At 50.0% G+C, this 14,199-nt stretch overlaps 3 protein-coding genes across 3 annotated transcripts; all 3 read left to right on the forward strand.

Moving 5' to 3' along the window:
• The first annotated feature begins 473 nt into the window (after nucleotides 1-473).
• cUnh7orf25 (chromosome Un C7orf25 homolog) lies at nucleotides 474-2,724 on the forward strand. Its single transcript, XM_079216420.1, has 2 exons — nucleotides 474-603; nucleotides 1,240-2,724. The coding sequence occupies exon 2, from the start codon at nucleotides 1,254-1,256 to the stop codon at nucleotides 2,613-2,615; it is 1,362 nt and encodes a 453-aa protein (XP_079072546.1). The 5' UTR covers nucleotides 474-603; nucleotides 1,240-1,253; the 3' UTR covers nucleotides 2,616-2,724.
• A 1,733-nt stretch (nucleotides 2,725-4,457) lies between these two features.
• Nucleotides 4,458-8,400, forward strand: LOC306735394 (uncharacterized protein; the record flags this gene model as incomplete). Its single annotated transcript, XM_079216854.1, has 6 exons — nucleotides 4,458-4,517; nucleotides 5,323-5,489; nucleotides 6,096-6,220; nucleotides 6,307-6,392; nucleotides 7,712-7,834; nucleotides 8,198-8,400. Exons 2-6 carry the CDS (start codon nucleotides 5,412-5,414, stop codon nucleotides 8,398-8,400), a joined length of 615 nt encoding a protein of 204 aa, XP_079072980.1. The 5' UTR covers nucleotides 4,458-4,517; nucleotides 5,323-5,411.
• Nucleotides 8,401-8,540: 140 nt separating this feature from the next.
• On the forward strand, nucleotides 8,541-13,053 carry LOC306735490 (E3 ubiquitin-protein ligase RNF31-like). Its single transcript, XM_079216962.1, has 11 exons — nucleotides 8,541-8,681; nucleotides 9,003-9,173; nucleotides 9,308-9,406; nucleotides 9,653-9,742; nucleotides 9,862-10,009; nucleotides 10,737-10,855; nucleotides 11,017-11,130; nucleotides 11,213-11,279; nucleotides 11,359-11,452; nucleotides 12,027-12,195; nucleotides 12,652-13,053. The coding sequence occupies exons 1-11, from the start codon at nucleotides 8,553-8,555 to the stop codon at nucleotides 12,685-12,687; spliced, it is 1,236 nt and encodes a 411-aa protein (XP_079073088.1). The 5' UTR covers nucleotides 8,541-8,552; the 3' UTR covers nucleotides 12,688-13,053.
• Nucleotides 13,054-14,199: the final 1,146 nt, after the last annotated feature.

Consider the following 14,199-nt stretch of genomic DNA (forward strand, 5'->3'; position numbering starts at 1 on the left):
GTATTATTATTGTATATATCTTATACATCTTTCATCCCTGTTGTTTTTATATCTTATCTTATTTTCTGTGTAAATGGCTGCTACTTGACACGAAATTTCCCCTTGGGGATTAATAAAGTATATATTCATTCATTCATTCATTCATTCAAGAAGAAGGAGGAGGAAGTCCGCTTGTTCCTACTTGCTTCAGGGGTAGAAGAAGAAGAAGAAGAAGAAGAAGAAGAAGAAGAAGAAGAAGAAGGAAAAAGTCCCCTTGTTCCTACTTGCTTTAGGGGCAGAAGAAGAAGAAGGTTCCTACTGGCTTTAGGGATAGAAGAAGAAGAAGAAGAAGAAGAAGAAGAAGAAGAAGAAGAAGAAGGGGGCGGAAGTCCCCTTGTTCCTACTTGCTTTAGAGTAGTAGAAGAAGAAGAAGGTTACTACTTGCTTTAGGGGTAGTAGAAGAAGAAGAAGAAGAAGAAAAAGAAGAAGGAGGAGGAGGAGGAGGAGGACGCGGAAGTCCCCTTGTTCCTACTTGCTTTAGAGTAGTAGAAGAAGAAGGAGTTAGCTGATATCTGGACACGAACCTACGGATTTAACAGATTTAAGTTCTTACGTCACTTTGCCGTAAGTCGACGTCACGCTGGTTTTCTGAACGTTGTAATTGTTGAAACTGTTTTAAACGACCGGAAATAAAACGTGATGAACTTCAGACTGGCTAACTGGCTGACGTCACATAGTTAGCATCAGAGCTAACGAGCTGACGTCACTTTTCATAGTCAGACCATTAAAAACACGAGACTTTGAGACCTTTAACTCGGAAGCACCTGGAACATGTTTACATGCTGTTTAAGTTACATGTTGTGTACATGTTGCGTACACGTTGTGTACATGTACACAACATGTACATGTTGTGTACATGCTGTGACAGGTTCACAGGAACTTGTGGTTCTCGCTGGTTCTGTCCTCGGGTGTGATGTAGAACATGTCTCTCCAGGTGGTTCTCATGTGGTTCTCGCTGGTTCTGTCCTCAGGTGTGATGTAGAATCTACATCACACCTGAGGACAGAACCAGCGAGAACCACATGAGAACCACCTGGAGAGACATGTTCAACAATGTAGAACATGTCTCTCCAGGTGGTTCTCATGTGGTTCTCTGGTTCTGTCCAGCGAGAACCACATGAGAACCACCTGGAGAGACATGTTCTACAAGAACATGTCTTTCCAGGTGGTTCTCATGTGGTTCTCTGGTTCTGTCCTCAGGTGTGATGTAGAACATGTCTCTCCAGGCGGTTCTGCAGGAGAGGATCTCCTCTGCCCAGGTGCTGCTGCAGCGGGCGGAGCTGCTGGTCTCCGGTGTGTCGGGCCAGCAGAAGCTGTGCGGTAAGCTGCGGGCGGAGCTGCGCTTCCTGCGGCGCGTGGAGGCCGGAGAGCTGCAGGTGCGAGAGTCTCACCTGCACAGCACCAACCTGACGCACCTGACGGCCATCGTGGAGTCGGCGGCCAGCCTGCAGGATGTGGTCGCTCTGCTGCACGTGTTCACGTACCGGGACGCCGCCGGCCAGCGGCAGACGCTGGTGGTGGACGTGGTGGCCGACGGCGGGCACACCTGGGTGAAGGCGGTGGGCCGCAAGGCGGAGGCGCTGCACAACATCTGGCAGGGGCGGGGCCAGTACGGAGACAAGAGCATCGTCAGCCAGGCCGGGGACTTCCTGCGGGCCAGCCGCCAACAGGAAGTCCACTACCGGCCGCCGCGCGTCGTATTCGCCTTCTACAACGGGGTCTCCTGCCCCATGGCGCAGCGCCTCAAGGGCATGGACGTCGGCGTCCGCGGGGACATTGTCGCCGTCAACAGCGTGACGCTGGAGGAGGGGGAGGAGCCAGAGGAGGATGACGAGGAGGGGGAGGAGCCATCTGAAGATGATGAGCCAGGTGTAGTTAATGAGGAGGGGGAGGAGCCAGGTGTAGATAACGAGGAGGGGCCAGGTGAAGAAGGGGAGGGGCTGTCGGTAGCTAATGAGCAGGGGGAGGAGCCAGCTGAGGAGGAGGAGGAGCAGGAGGAGGAGCTCACCCGAGTGGACCGCTCCACGGTGCTGGCCCGCCTGGCGTTCCCACTGCAGGTGAAGGTGGAGGCGTGCCGCCGGGTGAACCTGGACATCACCACGCTCATCACCTACGTGTCGGCGCTGAGTCACGGCCGCTGCCGCCTCTCCTTCCGGGAGCCGGTGCTGACGGAGCAGGCGGCTCAGGAGCGCCGGGAGCCGGTGTTGCCGCCGCTGGACGACTTCCTGCGCGGGAAGCAGCTGTTCGCCTGCCGCGCCGCCGTCAGCGACTTCCAGCTGATCCTGGACACGCTGGGCGGGCCGGGCGAGAAGCAGCGGGCCAGCGCGCTGTTGGCCCGCCTGCAGCAGGTCGACGACCAGCCGTCGCCGCGCTCGCTGAGCCTCGCGCCGAGCGCCAAGGTCAACCGCCGCTCGCTGCTGATCTTCGGCACCGGCGACTCGCTGAGGGCCGTTACCATGACGGCAAACAGCCGCTTCGTCCGGGCGGCGGCCAATCAGGGTGTCCGGTACAGCGTGTTCATCCATCAGCCCAGAGCGCTGACGGAGGGCAAGGAGTGGAGGGCCACGCCCGTCTGACGGCTTCCTGTTGTGAAACCAAGAGGCTGCTGGGAGTTTGAGTTGTACTAAACATGTAAATAAATCTGATCAGCTGAAGTTTGTTGAATGACATCATAATAAAGCATCGCCATCACTTCCTGCTCTGCTGTCTTCTGTCACACGAGGTCACTATAATACTATAATATCTATTTATATATAAAAATATATATATGTGTGTACACACACACACACACATAGATAACACAGGTAAACAGCTGGTTCTCAGGAAACACTAAATAAAGAGCTCCCAGTTTACTGGTCCCATCTCAGTGTCCCCCAAGGACTCAGAGCCTGAACCCTCATGGACTCAGAGCCTGAACCCTCATGGACTCAGGTCCTCAAAAGAGCTGGAGATCCTTGTATAAACTTTATAGATTTACGTTGCGGTACATGCCTTTATAGTTATTATTCATTTAATTAATTTTAAATAAAAAATGTATTAATTGATTGTTTAAAACAGCAAATATTGGAACATTTGCCTTTTTTTTGTGACGTCCAATTGCATTATCTCTTGCTCAGATCTCCGTGCGTTTATGTGGAAGCGGAAGTGGTTGGTTGAACTGCATCCGGTTAGACTGCTAGTCTGTTAGCCTGCGAGACTGCTAGCCTGCTAGTCTGTTAGCCTGCGAGACTGTTAGCATGCGAGACTGCTAGCCTGCTAGCCTTTTAGCCTGCGAGACTGCTTGACTGTTAGCCTGTGAGACTGCTAGCCTGCTAGCCTTTTAGCCTGCGAGACTGCTAGACTGTTAGCATGCGAGACTGCTAGCCTGCGAGACTGATAGACTGTTAGCATGCAAGACTGCTAGCCTTTTAGACTGCTAGCCTGCTAGCAGGGCAACATAAACAGGCACGTCTTGGATGGAATGCCGAGAGTCGGCGCTGAAGAGGAGGTGCGGACTCTAGAGGAGGTGAGGAGCTAGAGGTGAGGAGCTAGAGGAAGATGTGAGGAGCGAAAGGAGGAGAAGAGCTAGAGGGGGTGAGGAGCTAGATGAGGTGAGGAGCCAGAGGAGGTGAGAAGCTAAAGGAGGTGAGGAGCTGTGGAGGAGAGGAACTAGAGGAGATGAGGAGCTAGAGGAGGAGAGGAGGTGAGGAGCTGTGGAGGAGAGGAGCTAGAGGAGGAGGTGAGGAGCTAGAGGAGGTGAGGAGCTAGAGGAGGAGAGGAGCTAGAGGAGGAGGTGAGGAGCTAAAGGAGGCGAGGAGCTAGAGGAGGTGAGGAGCTGTGGAGGAGAGGAACTAGAGGAGATGAGAAGCTAAAGGAGGTGAGGAGCTGTGGAGGAGAGGAACTAGAGGAGATGAGGAGCTAGAGGAGGAGAGGAGGTGAGGAGCTGTGGAGGAGAGGAGCTAGAGGAGGAGGTGAGGAGCTAGAGGAGGTGAGGAGCTAGAGGAGGAGAGGAGCTAGAGGAGGAGGTGAGGAGCTAAAGGAGGCGAGGAGCTAGAGGAGGTGAGGAGCTGTGAAGGAGAGGAGCTAGAGGAGGAGGTGATGAGCTAGAGGAGGAGGTGAGGAGCCTCTTCCTCTCCTCCACAGCTTATTGAGCTAGCTGCTAAAAACAACCAGACCCTTTACTGTTTTCACTTCCTTCTCCTTTTCCTCAGTGTCAGTACAGGTATCCAGGTGAAACCAGGTCTGATCTCCAGAAGGTTCGCTCTCAGTTCTCAGATCTTCGTCTCTATGTGGATTTTTACTGTGAGTACAAGTACAAATACAGTACAAGTACCAATACAATACAAGTACAGTACAAATACAATACAAGTACAGTACAAATACAATACAAGTACAATACAAATACAATATCAGATTCATGTTTTTATTTTCAGGTTTTCCAACAAAAGAGAAGAAGAAGCTGGTTTATTTATCTGGAACGGTTCCTGTTCACTATGAAGGTTCCTCTCCTTGAACACTAAGAACCTCATGTATTCATCCTCACATGAACATAGAGAACCTCATGTTGTATTCATCCTCACATGAACATAGAGAACCTCATGTTGTATTCATCCTCACATGAACATAGTGAACCTCATGTATTCATCCTCACATGAACATAGAGAACATCATGTATTCATCCTCACATGAATATAGAGAACCTCATGTATTCATCATCACATGAACATGGAGAACCTCATGTATTCATCCTTACATGAACATAGAGAACCTCATGTTGTATTCATCCTCACATGAACATAGAGAACCTCATGTTGTATTCATCCTCACATGAACATAGAGAACCTCATGTTGTATTCATCCTCGCATGAACATAGATAACCTCATGTTGTATTCATCCTCACATGAACATAGAGAACCTCATGTTGTATTCATCATCACATGAACATAGAGAACCTCATGTATTCATCCTCACATGAATATAGAGAACCTCATGTATTCATCATCACATGAACATGGAGAACCTCATGTATTCATCCTTACATGAACATAGAGAACCTCATGTTGTATTCATCCTCACATGAACATAGAGAACCTCATGTTGTATTCATCATCACATGAACATAGAGAACCTCATGTTGTATTCATCATCACATGAACATAGATAACCTCATGTTGTATTCATCCTCACATGAACATAGAGAACCTCATGTTGTATTCATCATCACATGAACATAGATAACCTCATGTTGTATTCATCATCACATGAACATAGAGTACCTCATGTATTCATCATTGTCTTTCCAGGAAGTGAGTATAATTACCCAGTGTGCATCTGGCTTCATGAGACCCACCCGGTGTCCAGACCTCGCTGTTTCATCTGTCCCTCCGTCTCCATGGCGATCAACCCGTCCTGTTCCTGCGTGGACGCTTCTGGCAACATCCTGCTGGACGGACTGACCACCTGGACCCACGTAAGACCAGACCACCTGTACCCACGTAGGACTAGACCACCTGGACCCACGTAAGACCAGACCACCTGGACCCACGTAAGACCAGACAACCTGGACTCACATAAGACCAGACCACCTGGACCCGCGTAAGACCAGACAACCTGGACTCACATAAGACCAGACCACCTGGACCCACGTAAGACCAGACCACCTGTACCCACGTAGGACTAGACCACCTGGACCCACATAAGACCAGACCACCTGGACCCGCGTAAGACCAGACAACCTGGACTCGCGCAAGCCCAGACCACCTGGACCCACGTAAGACCAGACCACCTGGACCCACGTAAGACCAGACCACCTGGACCCACGTAAGACCAGACCACCTGGACCCGCGTAAGACCAGACCACCTGGACCCGCGTAAGACCAGACCACCTGGACCTGCGTAGGACTAGACCACCTGGAATCGCGTAGGACTAGACCACCTGGACCGACGTAAGACCAGACCACCTGGACCCACGTAGGACCTCCTGAGCCCGCCCAGACCACCGGGGTGTTCTAGAGTTAGATCTTATATGATCTTAAAGGAACAGTCCATATAATAATAACGTGTCACTTCCTGTCAGGGCGTGTCCAGTCTGTCGCTGCTCGTGTCAGAGATGAGGCGGGCTTTCCAGAGAGACACGCCCCTGTATGCCAGGTCTCCTCTACAAGCCCCGCCCCCTGCAGGAGTGCAGGTGTCTGCCCAAAGGTCAAAGTTCAAACATCCTACTGTGATGTCTGCTGTCAGTGACGCATGAAAACAAAGTTATTATATTTAGTTTTCTCCTCCTGCAGCATCCATCCTCCCCCCTCTTCCTCCTGCTCCTCCTCCTCCTCTCATTATCTCTCCCTGACCTCGCCCCACCTGTCTGGACGGAAAGGTAAACTACTTCCTGTTCTAACTGTACTAATGTGTGGCTGCCGTCCAATAGTCATAACATGACCTCCTAACGTGTAATAACCACTTCATATATTACTTCATTAATCCCCTGGCCCACCTCCATCAATGGACACTGCCTCTGGAAGTGTTCGGGCTGCTCACACCTCTAACACTCCTGATGTCTGAGGAGCCCCCTGGAGGTCGGTGGAAGGGCTGCCGGCCACGGAGCCGGCGTGAGCCGCGCCAGGAGCTGCGGGGGTATCCTCCTCCGCGGGGCGGGTGTCGGCCAGATCGAACCCCGACCCAGCGGAGAGGGGCCCAGGCGGCGATCTGCTCCAGGGCGAAGGCCCGCCTCTCGGCCGGTTCCTGGAGCGCTCCAGGAACCGCCGCTTTGTCTCCGCCTGCTCCCTTTGCATGGCCACCATTGTCCGCCCCAGCGCCAATAATCCTGATGTGGCTCCCTCATGGCAGCTCCTCATCAGTGGGTGAATGGGGGAAGAGCCTAAGGTAACTACGTTTCTATGAATCCTGGATTTCGAGAGAAGATTCCGCAGGACCTCAGGATGACGCCGGAAGTTAAGCTTAGTTTATGGTTCTCCGTCGCCGTCGTAGAGCATTCGAAGTTCTGCGTCGAGGGACCGCGTTGCTCTGCAATTAACCGCCATGCCGCCAGGGGGGGGTGCCTGTGTGGCTGTGTGGCTTCAGGGGTTATAGCCCTATTCCGGTCACAGTAAACAATGGCGACCAAGTTGGAGCGGCTGCATTTGGAGCTCATCAATATTGAAGAGCAAATGCTTATATTGCAAATGTTGAAGCGCAGGCGACAGAGAAGACGTTTGCGGAGGTGGTCTGTACGACCACTAAACTGGTCGAGGCGGGGAAAAAGCAACTGCCGGAAATTACGTTCTGAGCGGACCAATCACAGCGCTTGTGGTCTGCGTCAACGTGACGTGTAGTTAGGATTTTTTGGAGGTGCGCGTCAGGCTACGGCGTAGGGGTCTGCGTCGACGGCGTAGGTACGCCGTCGACCTGATGGAGAACCATAAATTAGGCTTTATACTCGGCTGGAGGTCATCCGAGTTCACAGGAGACTTTGCTGTTATAAATAGGTATCCAGTGTGAAGCACTGCCTCTGGCGGTCATCCAAGATTCATAGAACCGTAGTTACCTTTGTAACTTTCGTTTTACGTAGTCATGGTAACGTGATATGTTGAAGCAACAATGAGTCCCTGAGGGTTCTGGGTTTGAGTCCCTAGGGGGAACTGGACTGGACCACAGTCTCTGAAGTGACTTGACGAAGCCCCTCCCCTTCTGTTGCAGCGAGCCAATGGGAGCAGGGCAGGGTGAGGAGGTCGTACACTGAGGAGCTGCTGGGGATCGACTTCAGTGCTCCTCCTTCCCCTTCCTCCTCCAACAACCCTTTCCTGACCTCCTCTTCCTCAGGTGAGGCTGGTGTCATAGGACCTGAAGGTCCCGACTGGGAGGGGCCCACTGTACTGTAGTACGCCAGTACAGTACTACAGTCTTATTGTTTCTACAAGTCTCACTGTGGTACTCCTGTACTGTACTGTAGTACTCCAGTACAGTACAGGAGTACTCCAGTGCAGTACTACAGTCTTATGATCTCTGCAGGTCTCACTGTGGTACTCGTGTACTGCACTGGATTACTCCTCAGGGGAGAGGTGAGCCTCCTTGCCTCTCCCCTGAGGAGTACTCCAGTACAGTACACAAGTACTACAGTGCAGTACAGGAGTACCACAATGCAGTACTACAGTCTTATGGTCTCTGCTGGTCTTGCCCCTGCAGACCCCCTCAGCAGGAGGATGGGGGCTCTGAGGCTGGATGGAGAGTCCAGCAGATACCAGCAGCGTGAGTCACCTGTTCAGATGGTCCAATCAGAAGCAGCCAGAGACAGACACACGCCACGCTCTGTGGTTCTGCTTCCTGATTCTGGACCAGCTGCTGGAGTGGACCTCATCAAGGTGAGGATGCCCACTGGGTCTCAGTAGTCCAGCAGGTCTCAGGTGGTCTCAGTAGTCCAGCAGGTCTCAGCTGTGTCTTCGTCCTCTTTCAGATGGCGGCTCGTCTTCCTCCAGACCAGGCGGCCAGCTTCCTGTCTCTGGTTACCATGAAGGGGCGGGGCTTAAGCCCCTCTGATGTCATGGAGGGGCGGGGCTTCAGCCCCTCTGATGTCATGGAGGCGGTCCAACTCAGCAGAGATCTCCCATCAGCCCTCAGGTTCCTGACTCACTGCTGCCCCATCTGTCAGGAGCAGGTGTCCTTCAGCCGGGTGAGTGTGTGTGTGTGTGTGTGTGTGTGTGTGTGTGTGTGTGTGTGTGTGTGTGTGTGTGTGTGTGTGTGTGTGTGTGTGTGTGTGCGCGTGTGTGTGTGCGCGTTCGTGTGTGTGTGTGTTAGACTTCAGGCTTGAATGGTTAGAATTCCTACAAGACTAGAATGCAAGGAAAGGACGCAAGTGAGGGAAACAGGGATGCAGTTAAGAGACTTGGGACAGACTCACTGCTCCTGTTTCTTCTTCTGTGTCTTTATCTCCTGCAGATCATCACCGTGACTCACTCTCCTGTTTCTTCTTCTGTGTCTTTATCTCCTGCAGATCATCAGCATGACTCACTGCTCCTGTTTCTTGTGTCAGACGTGTTTTAAGACATTTTTCTTGTCGGCCATTAAAGAGAAGAGTGTCGATCAGCTGGTCTGTCCTCAATGTGGCCGGCCGGAGGTCAGAGGTCAGGGAGGAATGGAGTACTTCAACCTGCTGGACACACAGGTGACTTGCATCACCTTCACACCCTGCTTCTGTCCCTGGGTCTGGTTCATCCAGACAATCAGTTGTGTGTGTGTGTGTGTGTGTGTGTGTGTGTGTGTGTGTGTGTGTGTGTGTGTTTGTTTGTTTGTTTGCAGATCCGTCACTTCCTGCCTCCTCAGATCCATGAACTCTTTCAGAGGAAGCTCAGAGATCGAGCTCTGCAGGACATGCCCAACTTCTGCTGGTGTGCTCATGTAAGAGTCCTGAGACTAGACCAGGTCCTGCTGAGACTAGACCAGGTCCTGCTGAGACTAGACCAGGTCCTGCTGAGACTAGACCAGGTCCTGCTGAGACTAGACCAGGTCCTGATGAGACTAGACCAGGTCCTGATGAGACTAGACCAGGTCCTGATGAGACTAGACCAGGTCCTGATGTGTGTGTGTGTGTGTGTGTGTGTGTGTGTGTGTGTGTGTGTGTGTGTGTGTGTGTGTGTGTTTCAGTGTTCCTTCGGCATGCTTCATGAAGCTGACAGGTTGAGGATGGACTGTCCCAGCTGTAAGAAGAGTACCTGCTGTCAGTGCAGATCTCCTGTAAGACACACACACACACACACACACACACACACACACACACACACACACACACACACACACACACACACACACACACACACACACAGTTGTTGACATCTTTGTGTGTGCTTCTGCAGTGGTCCCCTCAACATCAGGGACTCTCCTGTCACCAGACCAGCAGCCTGCAGCAGCAGCAGAACCCTCTGGACCCCCAGACCAGAACCCTGCAGCAGCAGAGCCCTCTGGACCCCCAGACCAGCAGCCTGCTCCGCCACAACAGCATCGGTACAAACACAAGAGCATCGGTACAAACACAAGAGCATCGGTACAAACACAACAGCATCGGTACAAACACAACAGCATCGGTACAAACACAAGAGCATCGGTACAAACACAACAGCATCGGTACAAACACAACAGACACCAGGTTCCCCAAATCATGGCGCTTCAGCTTTGAGGACAGAAGTTGCATTTTCTGTTTGAAAGCATTGACTGAGCTGATCATATCAACCACAGAGCTCTTTAAGCCGTCTCACGTCAGTGTGCAGAACAGCTGTCTTTGAAGAGCTCTCGAACAGAACAGACGATCTTCGTTGCCACATCCGTGATCTCTTTCATGTTAGCATGTTAACGCATAATGCTTGTTGGTGTATTATGCAGGAAAACATCGTCCTCTGTGCACTTGGCAATAAATCCATTCAAGCGACCGACCATTGCGGGCGCAGCGTCTGTGGTGATTGACATTAATTTGCACACTGGGAGCTGGGGTTTGTCGATAAAGTTATATATTTTTTAATCTACTCGCACTACCTCTGCGAACGACCAGCCGAGTCGATCCCGATCGATGTATTGGGGACCCCTGCTCTAAGTGCTCCCGGGCTCAAGAGGTTGACCTGTGATGATGTCATCTCTCCCGTTTCTATTGTTTGTTTTTAGGTTTTAAAGCACTACATGCATGCTTATTATTACATGTGTACATGTGTGTCATGCGGTCTACCTGACTCCTCCTCAGAGTGCCCCAGCTGTCAGGTGCTCTTCAGTCTGTCGAGAGGAGGCTGTCTCCACTTCACCTGCTCTCAGTGTCTCCATCAGTTCTGTGGCAGCTGCAGTCGGCCCTTCACTCCTGGACCTGTGAGTCTCTGTTCAAACAGCAGCACATTGTTTGTTTCCCTTTGAAGGGTTTTCATATCAGTAGAGTCGTGTTCACCTGCAGCACGTCATGTCGAGAGACTTTACTTTTGAAGTCATGTGACTCATGAAGACCTGTGATTCATTTGGACTCTGTTCTTCAGGCCTGCAGCTTCTCCGCTGACTGTGGAAGCAAAGGTCTTCACGCGCACCACCCCAGAGACTGCCTGTACCACCTGAGGGACTGGAGCCTGGCCCGGCTGCACCTGCTGCTGCAGGTGAGCTCCTGAAGAGAGTTGAGCCCAGAGCTGGTGGTACTGCTGAGCTGTGATGAGGAGGACTGTGTTTCTGCTGTCTCAGTATTACAGGGTGTCTCTCACCTGGGTGGAACCAGCCAATGGCACCTCACCTGCCTCCAGTCAGACAGGTGAGGTCTACTTCTACGTGTGCTCAGCGGGTGGAACCTTCCATCTCCCAGTTCGATTGACCCGGTTGTTCATTTTCAGGAGAGTGTTTGGTTTTGGAGCTGAGAGACGACGGCGGCAGAGGGGAGGAGCATTGTGGACGGCCGGCTCTTCAAGAATACAGAGGCTACTGCCAGTAAGACCAGTGAGACCAGTATGAATACGGGGGCTACTGCCAATGAGACCAGTGTGAATACAGGGGCTACTGCCAATGAGACCAGTGTGAATACAGGGGCTACTGCCAGTAAGACCAGTGAGACCAGTGTCTCCATGACCGTGTACCTGTACAGGTGAGCTCATGGTCGTGTACCTGTACAGGTGAGCTCATGGTCGTGTACCTGTACAGGTGAGCTCATGGTCGTGTACCTGTACAGGTGAGCTCATGGTCGTGTTCCTGTACAGGTGAGCTCATGGTCGTGTTCCTGTACAGGTGAGCTCATGGTCGTGTACCTGTACAGGTGAGCTCATGGTCGTGTACCTGTACAGGTGAGCTCATGGTGGTGTACCTGTACAGGTGAGCTCATGGTCGTGTACCTGCACAGGTGAGCTCATGGTGGTGTACCTGTACAGGTGAGCTCATGGTCGTGTACCTGTACAGGTGAGCTCATGGTGGTGTACCTGTACAGGTGAGCTCATGGTGGTGTACCTGTACAGGTGAGCTCATGGTCGTGTACCTGTACAGGTGAGCTCATGGTCGTGTACCTGTACAGGTTGCACTATAAGGAGCGCCTGGTGGATCTGGTCCGGCGCTGCGGCGCTGACCCGGCGGTCCTCTTCACGCCGACAGAGATGAGGGCGGAGCTGCAGCGCTGGCACGTCGCCATGCCGACCAAGAAACCAGAAGAACCTGAACCGCTGTACACACACCGCCTCCGCCTGGTCAGTGACATCATCATGTGACATCATCATAAATACAGTTAATCTGTGACATCATCATTTTAAATACAGTTAATCTGTGACATCATCATAAATACAGGCAATCTGTGACATCATCATGAATATAGTTAATCTGTGACATCATCATAAATACAGTTAATATGTGACATCATCATGAATACAGTTAATCTGTGACATCATTTTAAATACAGTTAATCTGTGACATCATGAATACAGTTAATCTGTGACATCATTTTAAATACAGTTAATCTGTGACATCATGAATACAGTTAATCTGTGACATCATTTTAAATACAGTTTTCTGTGACATCATCATCATAAATACAGTTTTCTGTTATTAATGACGGCTTTTGATCAGATAATATTCCTCTGATTGTTTGTCATGTTTGATCGTTTCCCTTTGGCCAATCACAGCCCAGTATCTTGTTGCCTCTTCAGACTCTGACCAATAGCGTTCCTCTCAGGAAGCAGTGACAACCTCCGACATCTTCTGTGACTCCTGGAGCTCCGCCTCCGCGCCTGCTGCCGAGTGACTGACTCCACCCACTCATAACACATCGGCCAATCAGATGTCAGCGTTGCGCTCTGCTCCGAACCCAGCGTTACTAAGCAACCAAAACCATGTGATCCCTAAGCACATAAAAACCTTCAGGGAAGTGGGACACGTCTTTATGTTTATGTTGTGACATCATCAACAGTTTTACCACGAGTCAGTGCTTCAATACCTTCACAGTACACGTAATATCTTAAAGAGTGCCATTGAGACCTGCGATGGGCGTTGAACCCACAACCTTCTGCTACTTTAATATGAGAATATATGCATTAAATAAATAATATATTAATATACTTCAGATTCTCCTTCTCTTTAGAGTTCCGTTTATAGATGACGACACATCTTTAGTAAAGCTTTGTTTCAGCCAAAGATATCAGATCTTTTCTTTTCTGTTGGAGCATTTGATTTATTGATTGCTGTTAGGAGGTAAAGAGACAATCCACTTCTTAAGATCTCGTCTTCACCCTGGTGCCCACTCACCATGGTAACCAGTGACCTGTGTCTATGAAGCAGTAGCTGCTCTCAAGTCCATCACAAATACAGAAATGACTCCTCAATAACACATCTTACTATGTAAGGTAATGTTGGTGTATATATAACGTACCGCAATAACCTCAACAACACATCTTACTACTGGTAATGTTGAGTATATATAATGTACCTCAATAACACATCTTACTACTGGTAATGTTGAGTATATATAATGTACCTCAATAACACATATTACTACTATCCCCGGATGGACAGAAGCAATAGATGTCATGTGACCAGAATGAATAACGTAACAGAATTACAGCACATTACATGAATATGACAGAAATTATTCATATAATGAGTAGTAGGCATGGACCATGATCCAGATAGCCACGACCAATGTTCCCTCTAATTTTTTTCAGCACTGAGCAAATTTTTTTTTTTCTGAGCGCACATTTCAGCACTGTGAGCAATTCGCAACCACGCAATCTGCCGAAAATGACCACAAGCCTGCGTTAGCCATAGGGAATTCAAAGAGATGACAGCAAATGCGTCAATATGTATACATGGTTGATATTTATTCAATATCCTTTATAATGGCTGGACTTTGGGAACATTTTAATGATGGTGCCCTAACCCTAACCCAGTCAGTTTAGTTGAACTTAAAGGATCTTTGTTGAACTTCAATAAGGGGAGGTTATGACTGGTTCACTGGTTATGACTGATAATGATATATATATATTAAAAAAAGTATCAAAGGTGTTTAGTCATTTCTCAGCAAGTACAACATTTAAGTTGAACTGCATTGAAAGAAAAATGCAAATGCAGTGCTTAACAATAATTATAGGCCTATTAAATTGACATGGTGTCATTTTTCCTAAAGGTAGCCTATATAAACAATTTAATAACTTCATATTCTTCATATTTAAATATGTCTGAAAGTTTCATCCTACCTGTGT

The sequence above is a fragment of the Taurulus bubalis genome (genome assembly GCF_910589615.1).
Source record: "Taurulus bubalis genome assembly, chromosome: 4".
NCBI classification, from domain to species: Eukaryota; Metazoa; Chordata; class Actinopteri; order Perciformes; family Cottidae; genus Taurulus; species Taurulus bubalis.

Excerpts from the sequence above, each read along its gene's own strand:
- LOC306735490 (XM_079216962.1), top strand. The coding sequence starts at position 8,553 with ATGGAGGGGCGGGGCTTCAGCCCCTCTGATGTCATGGAGGCGGTCCAA. Across the intron at positions 9,743-9,861 it reads GCTGTCAGTGCAGATCTCCT|TGGTCCCCTCAACATCAGGG; the intron begins GTAAGACACACA and ends GTGCTTCTGCAG. Across the intron at positions 11,453-12,026 it reads GAATACAGAGGCTACTGCCA|GTTGCACTATAAGGAGCGCC; the intron begins GTAAGACCAGTG and ends GTACCTGTACAG.
- cUnh7orf25 (XM_079216420.1), top strand. The coding sequence starts at position 1,254 with ATGTCTCTCCAGGCGGTTCTGCAGGAGAGGATCTCCTCTGCCCAGGTG.